Source organism: Urocitellus parryii, chromosome 1 (genome assembly GCF_045843805.1).
Source record: "Urocitellus parryii isolate mUroPar1 chromosome 1, mUroPar1.hap1, whole genome shotgun sequence".
Classification (NCBI taxonomy): Eukaryota; Metazoa; Chordata; class Mammalia; order Rodentia; family Sciuridae; genus Urocitellus; species Urocitellus parryii.
In genome coordinates, this window is record NC_135531.1 from 156,996,299 (window position 1) to 157,022,873 (window position 26,575).

The 26,575-nt window shown below is 35.4% G+C and overlaps 1 protein-coding gene across 1 annotated transcript; it reads left to right on the forward strand.

Moving 5' to 3' along the window:
* Window positions 1–25,543, forward strand: Spdl1 (spindle apparatus coiled-coil protein 1). The gene is made up of 12 exons (XM_077797772.1): window positions 1–119; window positions 4,351–4,526; window positions 7,620–7,796; window positions 9,540–9,734; window positions 10,316–10,465; window positions 10,559–10,657; window positions 10,744–10,854; window positions 12,154–12,294; window positions 14,504–14,607; window positions 15,329–15,516; window positions 22,598–22,904; window positions 25,063–25,543. The coding sequence occupies exons 2-12, from the start codon at window positions 4,371–4,373 to the stop codon at window positions 25,208–25,210; spliced, it is 1,776 nt and encodes a 591-aa protein (XP_077653898.1). The 5' UTR covers window positions 1–119; window positions 4,351–4,370; the 3' UTR covers window positions 25,211–25,543.
* The last annotated feature ends 1,032 nt before the right edge of the window (window positions 25,544–26,575 follow it).

Below are 26,575 nucleotides of genomic sequence, written 5' to 3' on the forward strand. Positions count from 1 at the left end.
TACTAGGTAAATGAATGGGAGGGCAGCTCTCTGGCAGGCTGAGGTTAGCATCACGGATCTGGACGCCCGGACCTCTCAGCTCTTGCCAGCAGCTGGGGGAAAGAGTGAGGACGACAGAGGTAAAGACTAGTGAGAGTGAAGAGGAGCGGTAGGCGGCGGGGAGCAGGGCTTGAGGAAGCCTGGGGCCTGGGTCTTGGCGGAGGCTTTGGCCGGAACGCCTTCGATCCCGGAACCCTAAATTCTTATAAGCTGGCTTCCAGTCGGGCCCCAGTCTTCGGTTGGACGTTCTCGCTTCTCTGGGGAACTCTGGATAAATATGGAAGGCCAGGCGGCTGCTGGGGGCCTCAGACTGATGGCCCCTGGAGGTGCGTTGTCCAGTACGATGGCCCCCTAGCCACTGTGGCAACCCGAATTAAATGTAAATTATACACTGGATTTTAAAGGTAGTATCCCACAAGAGCTGTATCTCTGGCAATTATTATGATTACGAGTTGAAATGATATTTTGGATGCATTGGGTCAAGTAAAACGTCAAGATGAATTTTGTCCTTTGTTTACTTTTTTAAAACGTTGCTCGAAACTTTCAAATCATGCGTGTCTCCCTGCCCTATTTGTATTCCATCCATTATCATGTTTAATGTTCTCAATAAGCCTGTAAGATGGTCATTACCCTCCTTGTGTTGAAGATGATGAAACAAGGCGTTAAGTTACTTGTCCGAATTCGTGCCACCAGTAAGGGATGGAGGTGGAAGGGCCTAGGCAGCTTTGACTTCTAGAGCTTCCTGTGTTCCAATGTTTTTTGAATGCTGTTTGGGGGGGGGGGCGGTGGAGTGGTGTACCAGAGATAGAACTCTGGGGCCCTCAACCACTGAGCAACATCCTCAGCCCTGTTTTGTATTTTATTTAGAGATAGGATCTCACTGAGTTGCTTAGGGACTCGCCGTTGCTAAGGCTGGCTTTGAACTTGGGATCCTCCTGACTCAGCCTCTGAGTCACTGGGATTATAGGCGTGAGCCACTGGCATGGCTTGTATGCTGTTTTGAGAGGCCAGACAGAAATCTGAGCACCAGGCTTTGGAGATGGACTCTGGTTCCCATCTCATTTAGCTCCTGAGTGACTGATAACCCTGAGCAAGTTACTTAACCTTTCTGTGCCACATTAAGATTGCATGTTTAAAATGTAAGTTCTTCTACCCTATGAGATCTTTTGAGAACATTGCTAAGAAAATGTACATAGAGTACCAAGCAAAATGTATGGCACATATTAGTTTTAGTTCGTCCATGGCTAAAGGATAGGTTAACTCTTTGCAGGTTGATAGATTAATTCTTTTTTCACTCATTAGAGCTCAGCTGAAAAGTCACGTAATCAGGGAACAGTTCCCTCTTGTTATAGGCTTAGATACCACCTTAGTTACAGCTCTCCCTTTTGCACTTATCACACTTGTAACATTATAGTTTAGTTATTTGATTTGATGCCTTTCTACTAATGGACTGTAAAATTCAAGAAGACAAAATATTTTCTAGTGTTTGGATCATTATTTTATCCTCAACACTAAGCGCATTGTCTGACATGTAATAAAATTCCAGCAAATTTTTGAATGAATGAGAACTAATGTTTTCGCTTCCTTGTGTATTCCTTAATGGGAGGCCTTGAGGTTAACCTCATTTTTATTTTGATAGATGGAGATAATAATAATGGCTTAACATGGGCTCATGAAGAGCATTAAATAAGATGATGTATTTGAAGCACTTCTTTTAGCAGGTGGTAAATCCCCAACAAATATAAGTTATTGTTAATAAAGCAACAGTTAGCTGGCTAGCTTCACTGTATATAGGTTTTGAAAAGGTCTTGCATTTTAAAGTAGTCTGCACTGGTTAGTTTATGGTATATATTTTACCCTATTATAAAACCCTATATCTTCTGCCTACTGATTCTCAGTTAAGAACTTTGTTTTCTAATTCAGTGATAAGGGAGGCATTTAAAAGGTCACACTAGGGTTGGGGATGTAGCTCAGTGGTATAGCACTTGCCTACCATGGGCCAGGCAGGCCCTGGGTTCAATCCCTAATACCCTGCTACCAAAACATAAATGAACAAAAAACCAACTAGGTTTACTTCAATATACTCCCTACTATATCTCCCTAGTTAATCAGCATCTATATTGTATGCTTTGTTTTCATTTTAGAGAAGATATCCAATTACATTCTCAGTACATTAGACCTCATCCTCTAGTCAAGGACATCACTGGCAATTCTCCAGTATCTCCTATATCATCTTCTGTCCTGAATTTATCCTAGGGTATACACACATATTGTTTTGTATCTTTAAAATAGTAAGTAAATTTGTCTCTACTTCCATTCCAGCTACTATTCTATTTGCTTTTTGGAGCAAAACTGTATTTTCTGTCACTTTTTCATCTCCTACCATTCTCTATCATACTCATTTCAAGTGGGCTTTTACCCCATCTTCCCACCAAAATTCTCTTGGGGTCACCAGTGACCTCCATAAATTCAAAATCCAGTGGCCAATTTGACTTAGCAGCAGCGTTTGGTATGATCTCTCCTACCTCCTTAATATTCTTTGTTTATTGGCTTCTAAGACAGCACATGCTCTTGATTTCCTCCTTACCTCACTGTTAACTCCTGAATATACTTTACATCTTTTTCCTCATTTTCTAGTAGGGTTCAGTCCTTCGTCCTCTTCTCTTTGTTATGTTCATCCTCTATTGATACTCAATCTGAAGGACTTGTGCTGATAACTTCCAAATTTATATCTCTAGCCTACACCCTTCTCCGACACATATATTCATTCAGCTGCCTGCTTGACATCTTTCATGCAAAACTTGAAATCCTGGTCCCCCTGGCCCCCCAAAAACTTTACATCAATATCTCAAATGAGGGCAACTCCATTCTGCTAGTTGCTCAGGGCAGTTCCTTGAAGGTATTTTTACTTTTTAAAGGCATTTTTTATTTTGCTATATTCCATATATAAGAAAATCATGTTGGCTTTACCTTTAAAATATAGGCAGAATCTGGGCATTTCTCACCTACTATGCCACCACCTAGCATGAGGCATTATCTCAGATGGTCTCTCTGCTTCCAGTTTTGTTCCATCCTAACTATTCAACACAGCAGTGAAATGATTCTTTTAAATTTTACCAAATTGTCTACTTCAGACTTTGAAGTGACTTCCCATTTTACACACGCTAGAAGCCAAACTCTTTATAATGGACTGATCTGCTGGCTCCTTTATTATCTGTGACCTAAATTCTAGTTCATATCTTGGACTCTTTTTCCATATTAGGGTTTCCCATCAGCCTGGAACATTCTTCCACACAATGATGCATACCTATTTCCCATCTTTTGCCTCCTATTTACACCACCTATCTCTTTTGAGCTTTTTTTTCTTCCAATTCTATTTTCTAATGTATTTAATTATTATGCTGTTACTTATTATTTTCCCCTCTTGGAATGTAAGTTTAATGAATGAGTAACTTTGCCAGTTTTACGCCATAATGATCTGAAGTGCCCAGAATGAAGCCTAGCTAATGGGGCATTCAGTAAATGTTTGTTAAATGCATGATTCTATAAACTTAAGACATAGGGAATCATCTGATGCTCTATGAAAGCAAAGTCCAGTTTCAGTTTGGCTTAAAGAGACTAGGGCCAAAGAGGAAGGGACAATAAATGAGGTTAAGTTAAAGTACAGTTATCCTATGTATAAAGTTGTAAGGCTTAGCCTGGAAATTGCTCTGAACATAGTTTCTATTTTACATACTCTGTTAAGAGTAATTAGAAAAATACTGTGAATCTGTTTCCAATGAAACAAATACATTCAGCAAAGTAGTACTACTATAAAAAATAAGACAGGATATTCTTTACTTTATCTTGTGAGTCTGATTTAAAACTGTCTTTTTATACTCTTAAGTAGCAGTCATGCATGCATACCATAAAGTTTCTTGGTTTCTGTCATTGCTCTCTTTTTACTTTGATTATTTTGACAGTAACACAATTATGAGACTAATTCTACCTTAGTAATTATGGAAATTTAACATATAACAATTGAATAGTTTCCTAATGTTGAGTTTCTTAGGAGCACAATTGAGTGTATTTTTTTTTTTTTTCTGTTCTTTTTGGTTTGGTCTCAACTCAAGTAAAAAAATTATCAGAACAGTTTTTGCTCTTAGAACAAGAATGCAAATTTGACTCCTTACAAGTCAGGAATAAAATCTTAATATTATGTTTTTATATGATAGTAGCACTGGGGATACATGGTTCCTTTATTATTGGTTTTATTGTAGGGTTTTTTTTTTGTTTAAGCTCAAAAAATTGTATTTCTTCTATTTATAATAGTCTAAAAACAGGAAAAGAACATGGAGGCAGATATTGCAGATCTTCGAAGCAAGCTCAAAGAGGTTGAAAAAGAGCGACTAAAAGCTGCACAGTATGGTTTACAACTATTGGAGAGCCAAAGTGAATTGCAAAATCAATTAGATAAATGTCGTAATGAAATGATGATCATGACTGAGGTAAGACTGTGGATTCCTCTGTTTATGAGGGTGTGCTTAGCTATTGAAGGTTTATTTTGTCTAGCAGTAATTATTTTATTTTCTGAAGATCTAATTTCCTATCTATGCCATTTTCATTAAAGGTGAATAAGTTAATGAATTCCTGATATTCTTTCCAAAGCAGTGTGTTCTGAGTTTCAATTATGTTTACTCTTTCTGCCACAATTTACCTACCATATTTATCACTAAGTTTTGTTTGTCCACACTCTACATAGGTGACCTCACTTATTTTGGAGCTTTGAATATCATCTAAATGCCTCCATAGTAGTTTAGCAACCTAAACTGTTTAATTAACAATTAATTAAGAGTTCAAGGGAGGAGCAATAGTCCTCCCTTGAACTCTTAATTAATGTATTCAATTGCCCACTTAAGAGTATCTCAAACTTGATATAAACAAACAGAATATTTAATTCCCTGTCTACTAATCAAACATTCTCGTCTTTAGCTTATTTATTTAGTAAATTGAATGACATTCAGTTGCTTGACCCAAAAATCTAGACGTCTCACATTTAGTCCACAAATTCTTAGGGACATGATTTATAAAACATCTATCTAGGCCACTGTCTTCTTTCTCCCAGCCTTCTAACCAGATTGTCTGCTCCATCATTGCCATTCAGATCATTCTTTCTCAACAGAGAATCATTCTTTCTCATGGAAAAGCACAAGAGATCATGTCATCTCCTTTCTCAGTCTGCATAAGGCTTTCAATTGTATTTACAAAAGACAGTCTGAGGGTTTATACATCCCTATGTGATTTGACTTCTGCTGGACTTTTGCAAACATAGGAAACTGCTTTTCCTTGTTCAGGCTATCCTAGTCTTGCCTTATGGGTTTATATGAGCTCTTTCCTCCTGCTTAGTTGTTCCTCACCCACTCTTCATAGATTGAATCCTCAATCTTCAGATTTCAGTTAAATGTCACTCATAGAGACCAGCCCTAACTAAAGTCGGCATCACTCACTCTTTTGTGGGGGGAGTTCAGGGGGTATAGTTACCAGGGATTGCACTCAGGGGCACTTAAGCCACACCCCTAACCCTGTTTTGTATTTTATTTAGAGACAGGGTCTCACTAAGTTGCTTGGCACCTTGCCTTTGCTGAGGCTGGCTTTGAACTTGTGATCCTCCTGCCTCCCTCCTGAGCCGCCAGGATTACAGGTGTGCACCACTGCACCTGGTAGCATCACTCACTCTTAATTCTTTGCAGTACTAATTATCTCCAGGATTGCAAGGTCCTTAAGAATTTTGTCTTGTTCACTGCTATATTCTCTAGTGCTTTGCACACAAATATTTATTGAAAAAATGAATAAATCAGTTTAATTTAGTAAATCCTCAGTGGTATAAACTAAAATTGAAAATTATACATATAGCAGGTAAAAGTTACTAATGACAGCTCTTGTTTTTCCATATGGTACTGTTCTTGACCACGAGCTCAATACCTAATTATAAAGCAAAGCAAAGAATTAAAAATCTAATAGTAGAAAAAAAAACATGTTGTATATAATTATTTGGAGAAATAACTTATCAAAAGTGGAAGTGCTTTTGGAGAAATAATGTTACTTGTTTTAGGTCTTTTTTCTAGTTTCATTTTATCTTATACTTTAAAGCTTCATGAAGGAGTTTGAACTAATACTTCTCTGTCAATGCCTTCTACAGGGTAGTGAAGCAATTACCATATCTCTATCATGGACTTTACCATACAGTAGGCCCCCTCCTTATTTCTAGTTTCACTTTTCTTAGTGTGAATTACCTCTGGACAACTGTAGTCTAAAAATATTACATAGAAAGTGCCATAAGTAAATAATAAATTTTAAATCGCATGCCATTCTGAATAGTGTGAGGAAATCCGGTGCCATCCTACTTTATCCCACCTGCTCCACCTCACTTCCTCTCCTCACCTAGGCATAGTACAATGAGATATTTTGAGAGAGATCATATTCACATACTTTTATTACAGCATATTATTATAATTGTTATTAGTTATGTTACCAATCTCTAACTTGCCTAATTTAAAATTAAAACTCATCAAGATATGTGTGTACATATGTATATATGGAGTTTGGTTCAACTTGTGGTTTCAACTATCCACCCAGGGTCTTGGAACATCCCCTGCATATAAAATGCAAATGATATCTGATCGTGTGTGGAGCTCAGACACCTGAATGATCTGACTAGTTAAACAGTTATTCACTTTATGATGTTCTCTGCATCAGAACGTAGTATGTAAGCATGTGTCCTAATACTTTAAAAACCAGGAAATGTATTCTGAGCTAGCACTTACCAGTTACTGTGACTTAATGTAATTGCTGAATTGTGTGTTTATTGTTCCTTTAGACATTGATCCTCCTTGAAGTCAGGCATCATTTTTTATATTTATCTGAGTTTCTCTGTTACCTGGCATATTTGCTGGGTTCTTAGTAAGTATGTGTGGAATAGATGGAAGGTTGAATGCCTAAGACCTTGTTTCTGGTCTTTTGTTACCAAAAGTCCCTTTACTTTTTCGTGTTCTCTCTCAGATGGACTCCAGATTTGAAGGTTGTGCTATCAAACTGTACGAAATAATAAGTAGCTTATTTTCCTAATCGTCAAACAAATGCCTAGTTTTGGGTCAGCATGAGATAAGACATGCTGCTGTGACAGTTGATAATGCAGCCAAAATCAGGGACATTTTAACGTAGCCTGATGGTACTCATCATACAAAGTTTTATTCAGATTTTGGAATCCAGAGAATGCCTCCCCAGTTACGTTTTGCATTGCCGGTTACTAGGGCATCAGAGCCCCAGAATGGAAAGTGGTAATCTTGCATCTTTTCTAGAGTTGATGCCTGTACTAACTTCAGCCTGAGTGTTTTTGACATTACTGTACTTTCAGAATATACCTTAGGGATTCACTAAAACTGATGAGCTACAAAGTTATTCCAGATTTAACATGTGGTTGTACCTCAGAAAGCAACAAATGTATGAAACAGGAATAAGCCAGTTGAAGGTGAGAACTGATTATATGTAATAGCTTTAAGTGATTTTTTATGTAATTGAATTGTAATTGAATCTATTTTCAGAATTATGAACAAGAAAAATATACTCTTCAGAGAGAAGTTGAGCTCAAGAGTCGCATGTTAGAAAGTTTGAGCTGTGAATGTGAAGCTATTAAGCAACAACAAAAAATGCAGCTAGAACAATTAGAAGAGCAGCTAAGCAGAAGCCATGGACAGGAAGTGAATGAACTAAAAAACAAGGTTTGAATATATGTATGTTTTCAGAGCAAAAATACCCCATGTTGATGCATCCATCTGTTAATGTAAGGTGATAAAGATTTTCCTCAAGTACCACTGTGAAAATAGCATAGATCAGTTTTCTGTCATTTTAATGTTGAGAGTAGAAACACTGAGAAACAAAAACTTATAAAATGACTTATAAAAGTGAGACTTGTATCAATATAGCCTTCTAATTACATGTAATTTTCCAATTTTGATAACAGCAATTTTTTTTATGATCCATTTATTTAGTAACTACTGAGGCATCCTTGGTCATAGTCAAGCAGTCTCCTTTCAGAAAGAGTGGTCCCTTAGCCTTTACTGCAGCTAGTGGTGTGCTTTGTAATTCTGTAGAACAAATCAGTAGTTCCTTATAAATTACTATATATTAGTATTGATACCTTATAATTTATTTTTTGAGGAAAAACATGATCCAGTTCTCAAAATATATATTTTAAGGGAAATCCTATTGTTATCTCCATATTACTGATGAGAAAACCAATGTTTAGGTAGATCAAGCAAATTGGACAAGGTGAGAGCTAGAAATTGTCAGTTGTGAATTGAAGCAAGTCTTCCTCACACCAAATTCTGTGTCACTGAGTGTGTACATAATCTGATGACACATTACATACTAGCTCCACTTCATACATAAACACGAAATAGACAACAGCTGTTCATGAATGCCCATTCCTTTCTAGCACCCCCACCCATCCAGCCTTCAGATTGCTACTTAGGAATCCAGAACTTCACCATGGCTCCTCTTCGTGTGGAATCCAGACTTTTACAAACCCTTTCTTTCAAAACTTGCTTGACTTTTTATTGTCTTCTCAGAAGTCTCTTTCAATTTTTAGACTTTTTTTTTTATGTAACATCTTCTAAGATTTTTTTCCATGTCTGTAAAGCTATACTGCTGCCTTAATTCTTTATTGATTTAGCTCTAAGTGTTTTTCTATTTTTAGTAATGAAATCACATATTTGAGTTGGTTTATTTTTTCCTAATAGACGGTAAAACAAACAATTCTTTTGTGAAATACATAGTCATCCTGCACATTACTGACAAATAGTCTAGCTTGTCTGGAACTAATCTGGTTTTAGACAGTAACGACTGGTAATGATGCATTTTCATTTCTCCTGGTGTTTTTTTTTTTTTTTTTTTTCATGTAGCTTTCATTACATAAACAAATGTAGCAGTATAGGGGATATTTTTTCAGGGCCTGAAGTAAGGACCAACTGTAGAGATGGCTTAGGTGGTAGAGCAAAGAGTATATCAATACAAAATTTTCAGTCTTACTGATGTTCTTAAATCACTTTTGCCAAAAGTTTGGCTTTTTTTTTCCCCCCAGTATCTTTCTCTTCTCATGTTGAATTCATCAGCCTGTTGTGGGGATTTGGCCAACAGAACCTTGATGTAGGCTACTGTGGCTCTAGTCCCCATCATCCCCTCTCCCCTAGACTGTTGTGGTAGCCTTCCAATCAGGCTTCTGCTTCTGCATGACTGGTCACAGCATCGTTTACACAGCTACACAGTGCTTCTGGTAGCTTTAATGCATCCAAACCATTTGGATGGCTAGAATGGACTGTTTATAAAACAAGGTGGGTCACTAGTGGAGTGTCCTTGGAAGCTCTACTAGTCTCTTGTACAAGTTTGGATCATTCAGTGATATTTTACAGAAAGAAAATACCTTTTGATTTATAAAATTGTGATTTTTTTTTTATATACTTTAGATAGAAAAACTGAAAGGAGAGTTAGATGAAGCTAGGCTTAGTGAAAAGCAGCTAAAGCACAAAGTAGACCACCAGAAGGAACTCCTGTCTCATAAATCGGAGGAAATACGGATGATGTCTGAGCGAGTCCACGAAAGCATGTCTTCAGAGATGCTGGCTCTTCAGGTCGAGCTGACTGAAATGGAAAGTGTGAAGGTAATTTTTATGGCATGTATTTTCTTAGATTTTTAAATTTTTCTTTTGCATACATTTCATGTGTTTTTATAATAATTCTAATGAGCTAGTGTGGAGGAAGAAATGGTTTTTTGACCTACTTTGATCTAACTATCCAAAAAATGTTTTATGTAGTTTAGGTGAATTACTTTATTTAAAAAAATAGTATTAGGTGACCTGATTAAATAAGACAGACAGTACCTTTAGATTAATGAAAGCTCTGAAAGGACATAGACATTTTCTGATCCTAGTTTGTGTCATAATATAAAATGTTAGTACAGTGGAAGTTGAAATTTGTGTGAACATAGATTTTTCATTTCAGATACGAGTCATTAAAAATTAAAGCCCTGAATTCACAGTCAGAAAGAACAGTCTCTAGAGCCTTTTGTTTGGTTCCCTGCTGAAAAATTAAGTAATTTTTAAAATTTTAATAGATATCTGACAATTTTGACAGGTTTTTGTAGTTTTAATTTGAATGTGAACCACTACAGATAAGTTAGCTGAGCAGCTGCTAAATGAAAGCATTTTCAAGAGAATTTTGTCTTTCGATTTCTGTTGAATAGAATGCTCTCAAGGAAGAAGTGAATGAACTACAGTACAGACAGGAACAACTAGAACGTCTTAGTACTAACTTAATGCGCCAGGTAGACCGACTTAAAGAAGAAAAAGAAGAGCGGGAGAAAGAAGCAGTTTCATACTATAATGCCTTAGAGGTATTATGATTACAGTAGTATTGTTTCCAGTTTTTAAATTGTTTTCATGCTAATGTAATCTCTATTAGCTAAATTGTTTTCTTTTGAATTTAGAAAGCTCGTGTAGCAAATCAAGATCTGCAGGTGCAATTGGGCCAGGCCCTCCAGCAAGCCTTGGATCCCAATAGTAAGGGCAACTCTTTGTTTGCAGAGGTACTTACAAGTATTCTAATAATTGAATTGGGTAAACTATTATTTCATTTAGTACAAGAACAATTAAACATATCAATGTTTTCCAGGTAGAAGATCGAAGGGCGGCAATGGAACGCCAGCTTATCGGTATGAAAGTCAAGTATCAGTCACTAAAGAAGCAAAATGCATTTAATAGAGAACAGATGCAAAGAATGAAGGTGTGGAATTACTGCTCTTAAATGTTTGTTAAATCTACTTCATATTAGCATTATATAGATAAATATATCACAAAATCCATCTTTTCCTTCAATGGGTATACTTTTATATTTTTTTCTAGAACTGCATGATTTTTTTAAAAAATTAGAAATTCCAGGTAGATCATAAGATACTTTTTTGTTTTCAAAAAGTTAATCTTGGAAAAACATTAGTGTGTTTAACAACTACTAATTGTTTATTTTAATGATCATTCACTAACCTTGCCAGGGAGGTTTAAATCTTTATAGAATAGGGAAAAGGAATTTAAAAGTGTTTGTTTCTCACTTATTCTGAGTCTTTCTGGGTTCTCGCATCAAATAAGACTAGCTTTTGCCATTTCTCACTTCTCATGAAGGCTTATTTTAGATGGAAATTTGAACTATTTAGGGTTCCCTTTTCTTGCAGCTCCTCCAAGCATGTAATTAACCCCTTTAATTTTAAGGGTTTTGTTGGTTGTTGCTGCACACAAATAAGAAGTAACAGAAAACCTTATGGCAATTAGAAAGATTCCAAGATTATAGCAGTCCTTAGAATTCCAGTGTATGGTCTGTTCTGCCTGATGTTCCTAAGGTGGTGTTTGGAAGAAAGTTTAGATTTTTTTTTTTTTTTTCAAGATGTCAGTTTTACCAGAGAAATGGGAAAGGTCACTGATTGAACTTGGAATTAGATGGACTGGATTGAAGCATAGTTGTCATTTGCTAGTTGTGTTACCTGGGACATATATTCTGAGAGCATCTAAAAGGCATACCTCATTTACAAAGTAGAGGTGATAGAACTTGCCTCTCAGAACTGTCTTGGGGTTAAAGTGTAGAAAAATACTCATATGGTACTTCCCATTCTTATTGTGAATATCATGTTTGTGACTGAGCTGCTTAATAATTTCCCCTACTTAAGTAAAGCTAATGGAGAATTTTGAGAAATCGCTTTAACAGGAGTTAGTATAGGTGGTGAATAGCAGGCCACATTTGTCCAGGCTTACTTACCAGTTAAATGACACCCTCTGGACCCCAGTCGTGCTGTTCAATTTTGTATCACAAACTAGGTAAAACTATATTAAAGACTTCAGATATCATTAAAAAGTAGAAGTACTCCAAAGTTACGTCTACAACAAAACTAATTGATGTATATTTTCCAATTATTAGACTAGAAATAACTAATTAGTTTGCAAAACAAGTTCTAAATAGTATTAGTACAAAATACAAATTGTTCCAGAAATATGCTTATCAGAATATCTCAATTTTGTTGTGGTGGGGGGATTCTAGTTACAGATTGCTACATTGCTACAGATGAAAGGATCTCAAACTGAATTTGAGCAGCAGGAACGGTTGTTTTCCATGTTAGAGCAGAAGAACGGTGAAATAAAACATCTTTTAGGTGAAATTAGAAATCTGGAGAAATTTAAGGTACGTATAATATCTTGAAAAGAGGTGGCTGGATTTTTATTTGAATATCTTAAATTTTCAGTTTAAATAGGTTTCTCATCGTATAATTGACTTTCAGTTTCAGTACATATTGACCCAATCTTTAAATTATTTTTTTCTTGTCTCTGCTTTTCAGTATTATTGACCATGCTTCTTTTACTAAAGCAAAGACAAACCAATCTATTCTATTTTTATTGTTATTATCTGGTTATTGTTTGTAAGTACCTATATCTTTAGTGTACAACTCAGTGAGTTTTAACATATATATGTTTATACACACACACACACACACACACACACACACATTTATATCTGTATATGTATATTCTTACAATTACTATCAGATTACATAAAATATTCCTAGCACTCCAGAAAAACCCCATTAAAATGAAGTGCTCCCACCTCCTAACTTTGTGTCAACATTATGTGAACAATCATATAAATTGAATCATGTAATATATATACCCTTGTTTCTGTCTTCTGCTCAGTGTTATGTCAGTGAGATTTCTTGCCTGAATGTCATCAGTAATTGTTTTTTAGTGCTATCTGTTCCATTATTTTTAGAGCTTTGTCACTTCAACATTGTATATCCACTGGAATTTATGGATGTCTTTAATAAATTCTAATAAATTTATGTTATTTTGCAATTAGTGCAGCCTTCCAGGAAAGTGGAAGTATTCCTACATGCCTTTGACTCAGAGCTCCCTATTTCTTATTTGTACGCTTGATTTATAACTTTTTCTGTTTTTATATGTTTTTTTCTTAAACTTTGAGAGTGAGTTCCAAACCAGATGTCCTTTTACCCCTAAGCACCATGATGTTATTGGAGATATAAGCAAATGGTCAAAGTTACAAATTAACATTGATATGCATTGAACCATGCTATTAACCAAGCTACTTTTTACATTTTGCCAGTTATCATTGATACCCTGTTATGGTTTAGATATGAGATGTCCTTCAAAAGCTCTTGTGTTAGTGCAAGAATTTTTAGAGGAGAAATGTTTGGATTATGAGAGCTTTAACCTGATCCGTGGATTGATCCATTTATATGGATTAACTGAGTAGTAACTTTAGGCAGGTAAAGTGTGACTAGAGGAGTTAAGTTACTGGAGGGGTGACTGGAATTTTGTCCCTGGTGAGCAGAGAGCTCTCTCTCTCTCTGCTTCCTGATTACCATTTTCTAAGCTACTTTCCTCCCCCACACCCTTTCACTAAGATATTCTACCTCACCTTGGGCCCAGAGCAATAGAGTTGGCCATCTGTGGATTGAGACCTGAAACCATGAACCCCAAGTAAACTTCTCCTTACATTGTTCTTGTTAGATCTTTTCGTCACAGAGACAAAAAAAAAAAAAAAAAAAAAAAGCTGATGAAAACATACCCTAAGCAAATTTTAAAAGAAAAAAAAAAAATCTAGTGTTTTCAATTCTAGGGCCTAATCCAAGGTTGCATGTTTTACCATGAAGTCTCTTCAGTCTTCCTTAATCTGGAACAGTTTCTCTTTCTTTATTTTGACATTTTTGAAGAAAAATTTATTTATATGACTTTATCTCTGTTTCTTCTAAAACCTATTAAAAGTATTATAATTTTAGCTAAATTTGCAGTGTGTCACTTGGCAGGTATATGTAGTCTATCCCTGGGGCTTTGTGCTATACTTTGAAAATTGTGACCTTAAATTAGGAGGATTTTTAAATGTGCAATCTCTGAAATTCTTTGCAAGTTTTTAAACATCTGCTTTTTTTTTCCAGTAAAGAAAATATTCAAAGAGTGAATCAGAATATTTAAAGCGTGGATACCAAAAATAACCTCAAGAATCTCCTCTCTTTTTTGTATTTTTCCATTGTATAGCTTTGTCATACCAGAATTCAACCCAAAAAGCATTTGCTTCTCATTCTAAAAGCCAGGAGAGTGAAATCCTAAGACAGGTATAGTTGGAGTCAGAGATATGAGTATGAGTTAGATCTGGATTCACAATCTAGCTCTTGATTTACTTGCCGGTAGTACCTTGAGCCACTTTTCTTACCTGAGGAAGGACTGGTGGTTCTTGTACCTACTGCACTCAGGTAAGTGGGTGGATCTTTGAAGAGTATTTGTCAAAGGATGAGAGATTAACATGTGGCTGCTGCCAGTGTTAATAAGCATACAGTAACCTAATTTGTTATGTAAGTAATAAGAATTTTTGCTTTCTTTAGAATTTATATGAAAGTATGGATTTAAAACCTTCAGGCAACTCTGGTGCTCTGGAAGATAACACCTATTATACAGATTTACTTCAGCTAAAGCTTGAGAACTTAAAGTAGGTATCTGGGTTGGCAGATGGAAGATAAAGACTTTTTATTTATTTTAATAGATGGTATTCATATAATAACAAATTTTTAAGTTCAAATTGCCAAAAGAAATTTCCACAGAAAAGAAAGTCAATAACATGTCTTTGTGTAATACATGAGTTTTATGCAAGATTTAATAATTACTAATTACTGAAGAATACTTTCAGTAAATAATTTGTGTTTAGCTTTTTAGATTGGTAAGTAAAAAGGATTTTCATGTAGAAAATATTCTTATAATCCAAATTTTTCAAGAATAAGTATCTCATAACTTAAAGGGAATTTATGCATGAATCACCTTGGAATAATGCATGAATTTTGGCATCAGGGGATGCTATTGTTAAACTTTAATTATTTGTTGTTTCTTTGTTATTAGAAATCCCAAAGAAATATATATATTTTTTTCCTTAAATGAACAAATCCCAGAGTTTTTTTTTTTTTTAAGAGAGAGAATTTCAATATTTATTTTTCAGTTTTTGGCATACACAACATCTTTGTTTTTATGTGGTGCTGAGGATTAAACCCGGGCCGCATGCATGCCAGGCGAGCGCGCTGCCACTTGAGCCACATCCCCAGCCCAGAGAAATATATTTTTAAGCAAGTGTTCAAATATAAAATTAAAGATTCATCCCACTAAGTTATTCACAAAATTATATATTAACATTCCTTGGTTCTTCTTTTCTGTTACTGTAGCAAAGAAAATGAAAGCAGCAAAAGTGAATTGTCCATACAGCGGAGGAAAGCATTGTTTGAGAGCCAGCGGGCCCTGGATATCGAGCGAAAACTTTTTGCAAATGAAAGATGCCTTCAGCTTGCAGAAAGTGAAAATATGAAACTGAGAGCTAAGCTAGATGAATTAAAGCTGAAGTATGAACCTGAAGGTATGCAAGTTTCCTATGTTTTTGTCTTTTAAGTCCTAAGTAGCTCTGAGAAAGTGTATCAACATTTTTTTCAAACTATAGCTTTTAGCAAATCTCATTACAAACCAATTTTGTGGTTATCAATCTGTAGTTAATAAGGGAAATTTACAGCTGAAAAATTCAAAGGGAACTAGGTATGCATGAATGTGATATGTGGCTTTTTTGGATGTCTAGGCTTCATCATACTGACACTTGAGGCTTATCCACTTAAAATCGTAGCATATTGTCATACCGAAAAGTTAAGTAAGCAGCTAATGTTGGAAGTTATGCTAATTCAGATTATTTATAGAATATCTAAACACAGTTTAGGTTTAAGTGCTTGTGATTATTCTTCCGATGATGAAAGTCTGAGGAGGCATTGCAGGATTCAGACTCCTTTTGTGTTTGTCTGCCACCATCCCATTGAGCAGAGTTGATTTATGTGGCCTTGCTGTCACAGCAAGGCAAGATTAAGAAAATTCAATCTTGATTCTCAGGGGCCATGTTCCAACTAAATATTGGGAATTCTATATTTTTTATTGACATATAATAATTGGACATTTATTATGTTTCTATTTATATATACATTGTATAATGATTAAATGAAGGTAATTAGCATGTGAGCACCTTAAATATTCATTCTTCATTGAGAACACTCAACTTCTACAAAATCAACCTGGTTTGGATTCCACAGATGAATAGGAACGCGTAGTGTTTGCCTTTTTGTGCCTGACTTATTTCATTTAACATAAGATCCTTAGTTCATTCAAGTTGTCACAAATGACAGGATTTCATACCTTTTTTATGAATGCATAGTATTCCATTACTTATACATATCACATTTTCTTTCTCCATTTATGGGAGTTCAGATATCTGGAAACACACACACACACACCTAGTATTGGGATTGCTGGGTCACATGTTAATTCTATTTTTAATTTTTGAGAAACTTCCATACTATTTTCCATAATGACTACTAATTTATAGACCCACTCACAGTATATGAGAGTTCTCCTTTCTCCATATCCTCACCAGAATTTCTTTTTTTTTCTTTTGGATAATAGTTATTCTAACTTGGGTGAAATAGTTTCTCATTGTGGTTTTAATTTGCATTTTTCCTGATGTTTAGTGATTTAGTGGTGTTGAGAATTTTTTCATAAACCTCTGTATTCTTTAGAAAAAATGTCTGTTCAGGTCTTTTGCCCATTTTTAAAATCAGATTATATGAAGGGTTTTTTGCTATTGAGTTCTTTTAGTTCCTTGTAGATACTACATAGTAATGCTTTGTCAGCTGTATAATTTGCAAGCATTTTCTTCTATTCTGTAGTTTTTCTTCACTTTGTTGATTGTTTTCTTTGCTATAGAAATTTTTTAGTTTGATATTATCCGGTTTGCTTATTTTTGCTTTTGTTTCTCCTGCTTTTGAGGGATTGTCTAAAAAACCTTTGCCCAGACCGAGGTCATGTAGCATTTCCCTATGTTTTCTTCAAGTAATTTTATAGTTTTTAGTTGATTTTTGTATATGATAAGAGAGAAGTCTGGCACAAAAAGACAAACACTACACGATCCTATTCATCTGTGAAATTTAAAAAAGGTTGATTTTGTAGAAGTTGAGAATGTTCTCAATGAAGAAACAATGAATATTCATGGTTCTACATGTGGAGATCCAGTTTTCTCAGCACCATTTATTAAAGGACTGTCCTTTCCCCAGTATGTGTTCTGAGCTCCATTGCTCTCTTCACTGTTTTTGTGCCCGTACCATGCTATTTTGGTCAGTTTAGCACTGTAGTATATTTTGAAGTCAGGTACTAGGATTGTTCCAGTTTTGTTCTTTCTGCTCTTTGACTATTTGAAATTTTATTGTTTAAGACAGGTTAGGATTATTTTTTTTCTTTTTCTGTAAAGAAAATTATGGAATTTTGATGAGGATTGCATTGAATTTGTAGATTGCTTTGTTAAAATGAATATTTTAACAATATTAATTCTTCTAGTTCATGAATATGAGATATCTTGCCATGTTTTTCTGTCTTTTCAGTTTTCACCAGTGTTTTATGGTTTTCACTGTAGAGCTCATTCATCTCCTTGATTAAATTTTTTCCTAGGTATTTTATTTCACTTGTTTTTTTTAAAAAAAGCATAGCTTTTATAAATGGGATTACTTTCCTTATTTCTTTTTCAGATAATTTGCTATTATTGAATGGAAACACTACTGACTTTTATATATTGGCTTTAGTATCTTATATCCTTACTGTATTTATTAGTTCTAATAGTTTTTAAGTAGAGTATTCAGAATTTTCTGTAAAAGACTGTATTATCTGAAAACAGGGACGGTTTCCTTTACAATTCGGCTGCCTATTATTTCTTCCTTTTATCTAATTTCTCTGGCTAGGACTTCAAGTTCTGTGTTGAGTCATAACAGTGAATGCTGGTGGCATCCTTGTCTTGTTCCAGATCCTAAAGGAAACACTTTGATTTTGACCCTGTTGAGTATGATGTCTGTGGGTTTATCATCTATGGCCTTTAATATACTGAGATGTGTTCCTTCTATGCCTAATTTATTCAGAGTTTTTATCAAGAAAGGATGTTAAGTTTTGTCAATTTTTTTTCTATTGAAATGATCGTATGGTGTTTGCCCTTTTGTCTGTAATGTGATATATCAGCTTGTTGATTTGTGTTTTAAGCCATTCTTAGATCCTAGGGTGAATTCCATTTGATCATGGTATTTAATTATTTTGATATGCTGTTGCCTTCTGCTCTCCAGAAATTTTTTTTTTCAGGTTTTCCAATTTGTTTGTATTTACTAGTTCTTAGAATTCTTTGTTTCTGTGGGGTCAGTTTATGTTTCCTTTTTCACTTCTGATTTTTTAAAATTTATTTGAGTTTTTTTTTGTTGTTGTTGTTGTTTGGTCTGGCTAAAGGTTTACTCATTTTGTTTATCTTTTCAAAAACCAATTCTTCATTTATCTTTTGTTTTTTTCCTCTATTTTGGTTATTTGTGCTCTGATCCTTACCATTTCTTCCTTCTACTAATTTTGGTCTTATTTTTTTTTCTTATTTTTTTTCTGGTTTATTGAGATGAGACATTGAGATCTTCCTTCTTTTTAAAAAAAAATTTTAAATTGTTTTTGAACCTTTATTTTGTTTATATGCAGGGCTGAGGATTGAACCCAGTGCATCTCATGTGCTAGGCAAGCACTCCACCACTAAGCTGTTCTCTTCCTTCTTTTTTTGAAGTAGGAGTTTATTGCTATAAACTTCCTTCTTAGAACTGCTTTTGCTGAAAGCATAAAGTTTTGGCATATTTGGTATATTTTCATTTTTACTTGTGAAAAGAAATATTTAAATTTATCTTTTAATTTCCTCATTGACTTATTGGTTGCTTCTAAGTATGTTAATTTTTACATCTTTGTACAATTTCTGATGTTCTCTTTTGTGGCCTGACATGATACCCTTGAGAACATTTCATGTGCAGTTGAGAGGAATGTGCTGCAGCTGGTGCATGGAAAGGTCTGTAACTTCTGTTAGCTCCATTTGGTCTAGAGTACAGTTTAAATCTGATGTTTCTCTGCTGGTTTTCTGGCTAGATGCTCTTCCATTGCTAGAAGTGGGCTGTTAAAGTACCTTATCACTGCAAAAAAATAGCTGCCTATCACTCTACATTTAATAATGCTTGCTTTATGTATTTAGACATATATTTACAATTGTTGTATACTTTTTTGTTGTTGTTCTGTAATGGCCTTGTCTCCTCAGTTTTTGACTTGAAGCATATTTTATTTAAGTATAACCACTCCTACTCTCTTTTGGTTTCCATTTGAATGGAATATCTTTTTCCATTTGTTCACTCTCTGTCTATATTCCTTACAAGTGAGTGTCTTGTAGGCAGCAGAGTCAGATTTGGGTACTGTCATGTAATTACTTGTTTTCTGGTTGTTTTGTACATCTTTGTTCTTATCTTCCTGTCTTCCATTGTTAAGTGATTTTTTTTCCTATCAGCATGTTTTGATCCCATGGTTTTTATTTTCAGTGTATCTATTTAAGGTTTTTGCTCTGTGATTAACATGAGGCTTTCACAGAACATCTTATAATTACAACAGGTTATTTTGAGCTGCAACAACTTAATTTCAAAAGCAAAAAAGAAAAAAGCCTTCTACTCTTCAACTCCATTTCTCTCACATATTTTGAGTTTTTGATGTTAAAATTTACATCTTTTTATATTACATATCCCTTAGCAGATTACTGTATTTGTATTAGTTTTGTCCTTTAGGCTTCTTACTAAGGATATAAATGGTTTACATCCCCTAGTTCCCGTGTTATTTTGGATTTATCTGAATGCTCATTTTTACCTGTGGGTTTTTATACCTTCAGATGTTTTCATATTAGACATTCTCATCTTTTTTTTTTTTTTTCTCTTTGCATTTGAAGAACTCCCTTCAGCCTTTCTTGTAAGATAGGTCTGTTGCCATGAGTGCATTCAGGTTTTGTCTGGGAAGGTCTGTCGTCCCTTTACTTCTGAAGAAGCTTTGGTGGGTACGTTATTCTTGGTTGGCAGATGTTTTTCCTTCGGCAGTTTGGATATCATCTCATTCCCTTATGTCCTTTGGGTTTTTGCTGAGAAGTCCACCAGTCATATTGGAATTCCCTTCTGTGTCACTTGCTTCTTTCTTTCCTCTTGCTGCTTTCATAGTCCTCTTTGTCTTTGACCTTTGAGAGTTATTTGGGTTGAATCTGATTGGCAACCTTTGATTATCCTGTAATTGGGTGTTTGTATCTTAGATTTGGAAAGTTTTCTGTTATATTTTTGAATAAACTTAATTCTAACCTTTTGTCATTCTCTAGATCCTCTTGGACACCAATGACATAGATTTGCTGTTTTAATGGTGTCCCAGAGATCTCATGAATTTTCTTCATTCCTTCTCATTCTTTTTTCTCCTCTGTTTTCAAATAGCCTGTTATCAAGCTCATCAATTCTTTCCTCTTCTTGATCAGTTCTGCTATTAATGCCCACCAGTGGCTTTTTTATTTCATTTATTTATCAGCTCCAGAATTTGATTTTTAAAAATTATTTCAATCTGTTAAATGTCTCCTTATAAAATTTTCTTAATTGGTCCTCTGTTTTCTTGAAGTTTCTTGAGTTTTTTTTTAAACCAGATATTTTAAATTCTTTGTCTGCCAAATCATGCATATGAATGTCTTTTGTTTATCTTTGGCAATATGTTTTGTCCATTTGATAAGGACATCTTTCTTTGTCTCTTCTTAGTCCTTGTAACATATATCTTTGTCTCTGCATTGATGAATTAGGTATCTCTTCCTTTTTTTTTTTTTTTTTTTTTTTTTTGCAGTCTGGACTTGTTTGTGACTATTCTACTCCAGTAGGCTTGTTTAGACATTTTTAGCAGACTGCCTATGGTATTCCATTTCAGCATTAGAGGGCACCCTGAGCTCAGGTTAGATGCAGGTTTTTTGACAACTCTGCTGCTGGTGCAGTTTCCAACCTGGATGGACCCATGGGAGATTCATGGAGTACACTCAGGGCATGTGGGAGAGCCAGTCAGGCTCTTGAGTCCAGAGGATCTATGAACCCCGCCTCCAGCAGTAAACATTTCTGAACATTCTGTCTGCTAGCATGTCTCCTCTGGCAGGGATGGAGGGCCAGTGCCAAGTTCTGTGTGCTACTTCGAGCCCTACTTCTCCTTCCTTCTAGCTGGTCTCAGGAGCATCCCACGGAGTATTCTCAGTGCTTGCTGTGAGCCCATGCAGTGAGACTCCCACAGAGGGACTCTGGTGGTGAGGAAGTCAAATATCTATTTCTTGCTTACTTTTTTCAGTGTACACACTGAGTTCTGGGGGCTTTCTGCAGGTGGTACCATGAAAGCTTGGGGACAAGGGGTTGCAGTAACAGGGAACCTTTCCCCTTGTGGGCTTCACAGTCTAACTCACCTGTTCTGGTTTTCTGAGTTCTTGTGAATGTATTTTTGTGGCATATAGTTATTTAGCTTGGTTGTTCTGTAGGGGATTTATTACTGGAGATTTCTACCCGACCTCTTCTCTTACTCTAGCCTTTAAGGAAAAATGTTTGGACGGTTATTAGAGCAAGTCACATCACCGAGAAAAAATAGCCCAATACACCCTCTGCCTCTTGTATACTACAAAAAATGAACTTTACTATGTATAAATTTTAAAATAAAAGGCCAAATGTAAAGAAGTCCATGAATGTGATGGTCCTAACTCCCTCCCCTCCCTAAAAGGTATTGTCAACATGTTTTAGGTTAAGGATTCTCAATGGGTTTCTGCCCCCACCCTGTTGACAGGCTGAACTCTGTTCATTGTGATCAATAGTGGGGAAAATGTCAACAATGAGAAGTTTTTTATATTGTTTTAAAAGACTTCTCTTTCTTTTGTCCTTTTTCTCTTCCCTGATCCTAGTAAGCTCCTATGAGTAAAAATTACCCATTAGGAATTTCAGGGGTAGTGTGCTGAACTGAACACAGCAAAGGGACAGGAGGATGGTTAGTAAATCCAGATGATCTGGGTTTCAAAGGAGCAGCAAGGGATATCCAATATTTAGAGTTTGACCTATTCTTTTCATTTAATCCTTGTAACAGACAAAGCAAAGTAAGTATTTTTAATCCGCATTTTGCAGATTTAGAAACCTTAAAATGTAGGATGATTAAATACTTTCCTAAGGTCATCCAGCTGCTAAGTGCCAGACTTGATCCTAAACTCCCTGACTGTTTGCCACTGCATCTTTATCTCCATGGCACCAAGGTCTCCCTTAGGAACCATCTCCCCTTAGAATTTTTTATCAAAATACCACAAGAGAACATTTTATTCATTCCTAGAATTCCTGTATTGAGTTCCCAAGGAAAAATTTATGGTCAAAATAACCTATAAAAGCTTTAATTAACGCAGTCTATGAAAAAGAAAGAAAAAGAAATAGATTTCAGTGAGATGATGAGTGGATTTTGAAAGAATAGAAAAAAGGAAAAGACTTTATGTATAACTGCTCTCCCTTGGTCTGTCTTTTATTCATTGACTGGATGTTTCTAATGGTTTTCATTCTCAGAGAAAATCGAAGTTCCTATACTCAAAAAGAGGCGGGAGGTGCTACCTCTGGATGTGACCCCTGCTGAAGATGAATGTGCCGGGGAAGGAACTTCTAGATTCCCACCTCACAAGGAGACACAGTCCTGTCCTAACCCTTCAGAAGGTGACTTGCAGTTAGAAAAGTCAGTGTCTGCAAACACTCCCACTGCCCCTCTCTCTCCTCACAAAAATCTGCCCGTGGATGTGCAGCCAAAGAAGGAGAAGAAATGTGTGAAGCTTGCTCAAGCCTTAAGTGAAAGAAGTGAGAACACGCCCGGCTCTCTCAGGTCAGTGTCCTCTTTTCAAGGCAGCCAGCAGCCCTCCCTTTCTCTCCCTTCTCGCTGCATGAGCTATGCTCTTTGTCTCTTTATCTGTCTTCTCAATATTGCATGCAATCTAATCCCCCAGTTTCATCTGCCCGCCTTCAACTTCTCTAAAACTTTGAGAAAGACAAAAATGATTGCAAGGGGAAAGGACTCCTGAAGAAGGGAGTCATTAGAAAGCCACACATCTCTCTTGTTGGTTTGAATAAATGTGCAATTACTTTTCTCCTGGTAAAGGAGTAGCCATGAAGGAACAATCAACTTACCTTCTCAAAGGTTTTCCAGTAGTCTGAAGACAGTTTAGTTAAGAAAATGTAGGTGAAGTTTTCTATGGCTTTTGATGATGTTTATACCAGTCCTTCAGACATTACTTTTAATTATTTTGACATTTTTAAATATCCAAGGTAATTTGTTTCCATTTTTTCTAAAACATCAAAGCCTCCAATTTCTGCATAATTGAATTTGTGACTTAAAAGAGAAAGTGTCAGATATGTGTATCTGAAGGACCAGTTGAAGGGCCTTGTCCTTTAAAAGGAATAGAAGTGAGAAGGTAAGAGCAAGTGAACAGAGGGAAGAGGATGTAACTGGCTGCAGCTGGAGTTCTGGGCATGCACAGCAGGATCTGGGTAGGATAAACAGAAGTGAGTGAGGGAAATGGAGGGAAAATCAAGATGAAGGTTGTGTAATGCAATGGCAGGTGTATTAAAAATAAATACTTTTAGACATGTAAAATTCAAACTTGTTTCTGTGAAAGTAGCCAGTTTGGGTTGTCTCCAATGAAGTGAGGTTTTTAAGGTGCTACTAGGGCTACTTTGTTCTTAGAAAGAAGGGAACAGAGTCAGGCATTTTCTGTGTACATTTGATCGAAAAAGTAAAACAGTCCATCGTATGTCAAAGAACTTCCTTGTATGTTTTATCTGATTTTTCTTTAAATTTTCAGTGCTACTAAATGTACTCAACAATGATAAAACTCTAGCTGCTGTTGTTATCATAAGGAAGACTAATTAATTATTTCCTTCCTTGAGTTTTTGTATAATGTTGTAAGTCACATAAAATAAGAGCTTGATATTCTTGAGGAAATGACAAATGGATGCTACCTGACAGTACCCACAGCGCTAACTGTTCTGAGGCGAGTTCCGCAGGCCGTGCATGTGTGTGTGTTGCTCACTGTGGGAGTGTGCATATGGCCAGTGCGGGTTTGCGTGGCTCACGGTGTGGGTGTGTGTGTGGCCTGTATGGTCTTCCAGAGGTGGATTTCCAGAACCGATCAGTGCATATCTTGCCAGCTATGTTGCCTTCATTTCTTCTTCTGCCCTTTTGTGCTTGAAAAAAATATTGCTTCAATGTATCTAATTAAATTGTTTGACTCAAATTGCATATTGGAAACTATTTGCCTTGCTAATTAAACAAAAACAAATAAAATACCACAAAACACTTGATTTTTTTTTTTTTTGCATGTGTGTGAGTCCATCTGCTCACTGCAGACATTTCCAACCTTGTGTCTTGCATGCTTAACTTAGATACACAATCTGAAGATGATTTTATAACAAAAGTGGCTTTTATTGGAAACTTCACTGTTGCATGCTTTATAAATTTAATTGATGCTCTTCTTTAAAGTGTTCGCAGGCCTATTTTATTATCTTCCCACTGTTTATATTTTTCTTTAACTATTCTCCTAGTTGAAACTCAGTTTGAGTGTGTTTTCATTGTCTGAGACAGACATCTGTGCAGCCAGGATCCCATGGTGTTTTCATCTTGTGCATGGGCCTTTTATGTGTCATGTTATCTTTAAAATACTGCTCCAGCATTTCAATTTTTGTGTTATGTGTACTTATCATGATAGATATCTCATCAGATTTAATTCTTTAATCTAGACCTTAACAGACCTTTTTTATCAACCTTAACATGTTTACTAGACATTTAAAAATTAAGTCTATTGATAAGAATAATTCCTTTCAAGAGTCATTTAGTATTTTAATGGTACTGGAGTCAACTAATTTTTTTTCTTATTAAAAAAAAATAGCACCATTCCTCCTTAGAGGCTCAATATATTATGGGTTTGTTTCTCGATTTTTTTCCTTAACTACATTTGAATTCAGAGTGGATGCTTTAATGCCTGTAGGTTAGCGGCTGAGTCAATGCTTCAAACAGACGTTAATGAAGGGAAAGAACCTGCAAGCAAATTGGAAAAAGAACCTTGTAAGAAATCACACCCTATTGTATATGTGTCCTCCAAATCCACTCCTGAGACCCAGTGTCCTCAGCAGTAAGGACTTCTCTCTGATCTGAGGGAGGTACTACTTGCCCTGAGGTTACTGAGGAGTTTAGTTAAGAGCCAGAGTGGTGCCAGAGTTCGAAATACTCACGTCTCCTCATTGTATCAAGAGCCAGCATTTCCATGCTTCTCAACCAGGCTTTCAATTTTGATTGTGATTCTAAGGAGAGTTTCTTAAGTGATGACCCTTCATGGATCTTCTGTGATTCACACTGAATAAACTGTTAACGGAAGGAAGACTATACTTAATTTAAATCTACATGCAGTGTAGTGTCTGGATTTTTTTCAAGTGAAGTGAATATTTTAACCTACCTTCAGAGCCATATATTCAGAGAATGAACTAATATACTATTATATTTTTGTATGTAATCTTTTTATGAACTTAGTTTTTCATTGTATTGTAAAAATAGGAAATTTGATTTGAAAATATATATTGTTATAGATTTTGTTGGTGTTTAAAGCACCTATATGTATCTTTATTTATATTCACTTTATGACTGAAGTATATGAGACAAATAATTTTTAAATATAAAATAAAATTGCAACAATTTCTCCTCTTTGTGTTTTCTTATTCTGTGTGGATAACAGGATATTATCAAAAAAGAATAAAGGTGTGGCCAAAAAAAGAAACTTCAGGGATTCTCAATTCCTTGATACCTATGATCTTACATATAAATATATGTATTTTATATATAACTTTATATTTTGTGAATATATACCTATATATTAAAAAAAATTTAACACTAAACTTTCTAAATGAATATAGATTGGTTCATAGCAATTTCATGTATATTTTCTATAGGTAGGTGAATTAGGGTTCTTCCATGTACATATACCTACATATTTTCACATTCATTCATATTCACAAGCATTTCTGAATCCAGTGTGCTAAATTAGAAATGTTTCATTTAGTAAATTAAGTCTGAATAGAAATCTAGGAGGAACACCACAAAGAGTTTGGGAAATGTTTTTTACAAAGAGACTTGCACAAATATTTAAAGAAATTAAGCAGCCAATTGAAGGTTGAAGAACTGGGCCAACAAGGTAATCTCATACATTGAGGCTCTGCCTTAATCCCTAGAAACTGAGGCAATTCTGTTGATCTTGAGTCTTCTAGGAATATATTGAAAAATCACTGCTGTAGATGATGGGAAACAAATAATGGATATACGCAAAATAGTGTCCTCACTCAATTTATTTTAGTAAAAGCTTTGCGAAGTCATAATGGAAAATGGATTTAGAAAAAGCTAAGAATGGAGGCCAGAAATGGCAAGGTTTGTCATTGGATAGTACAGTTAAATACACAATCAGACTGAGGCGGTAGGTCAGTAATATAAAATGAGAGTTGGATTCAAGATAC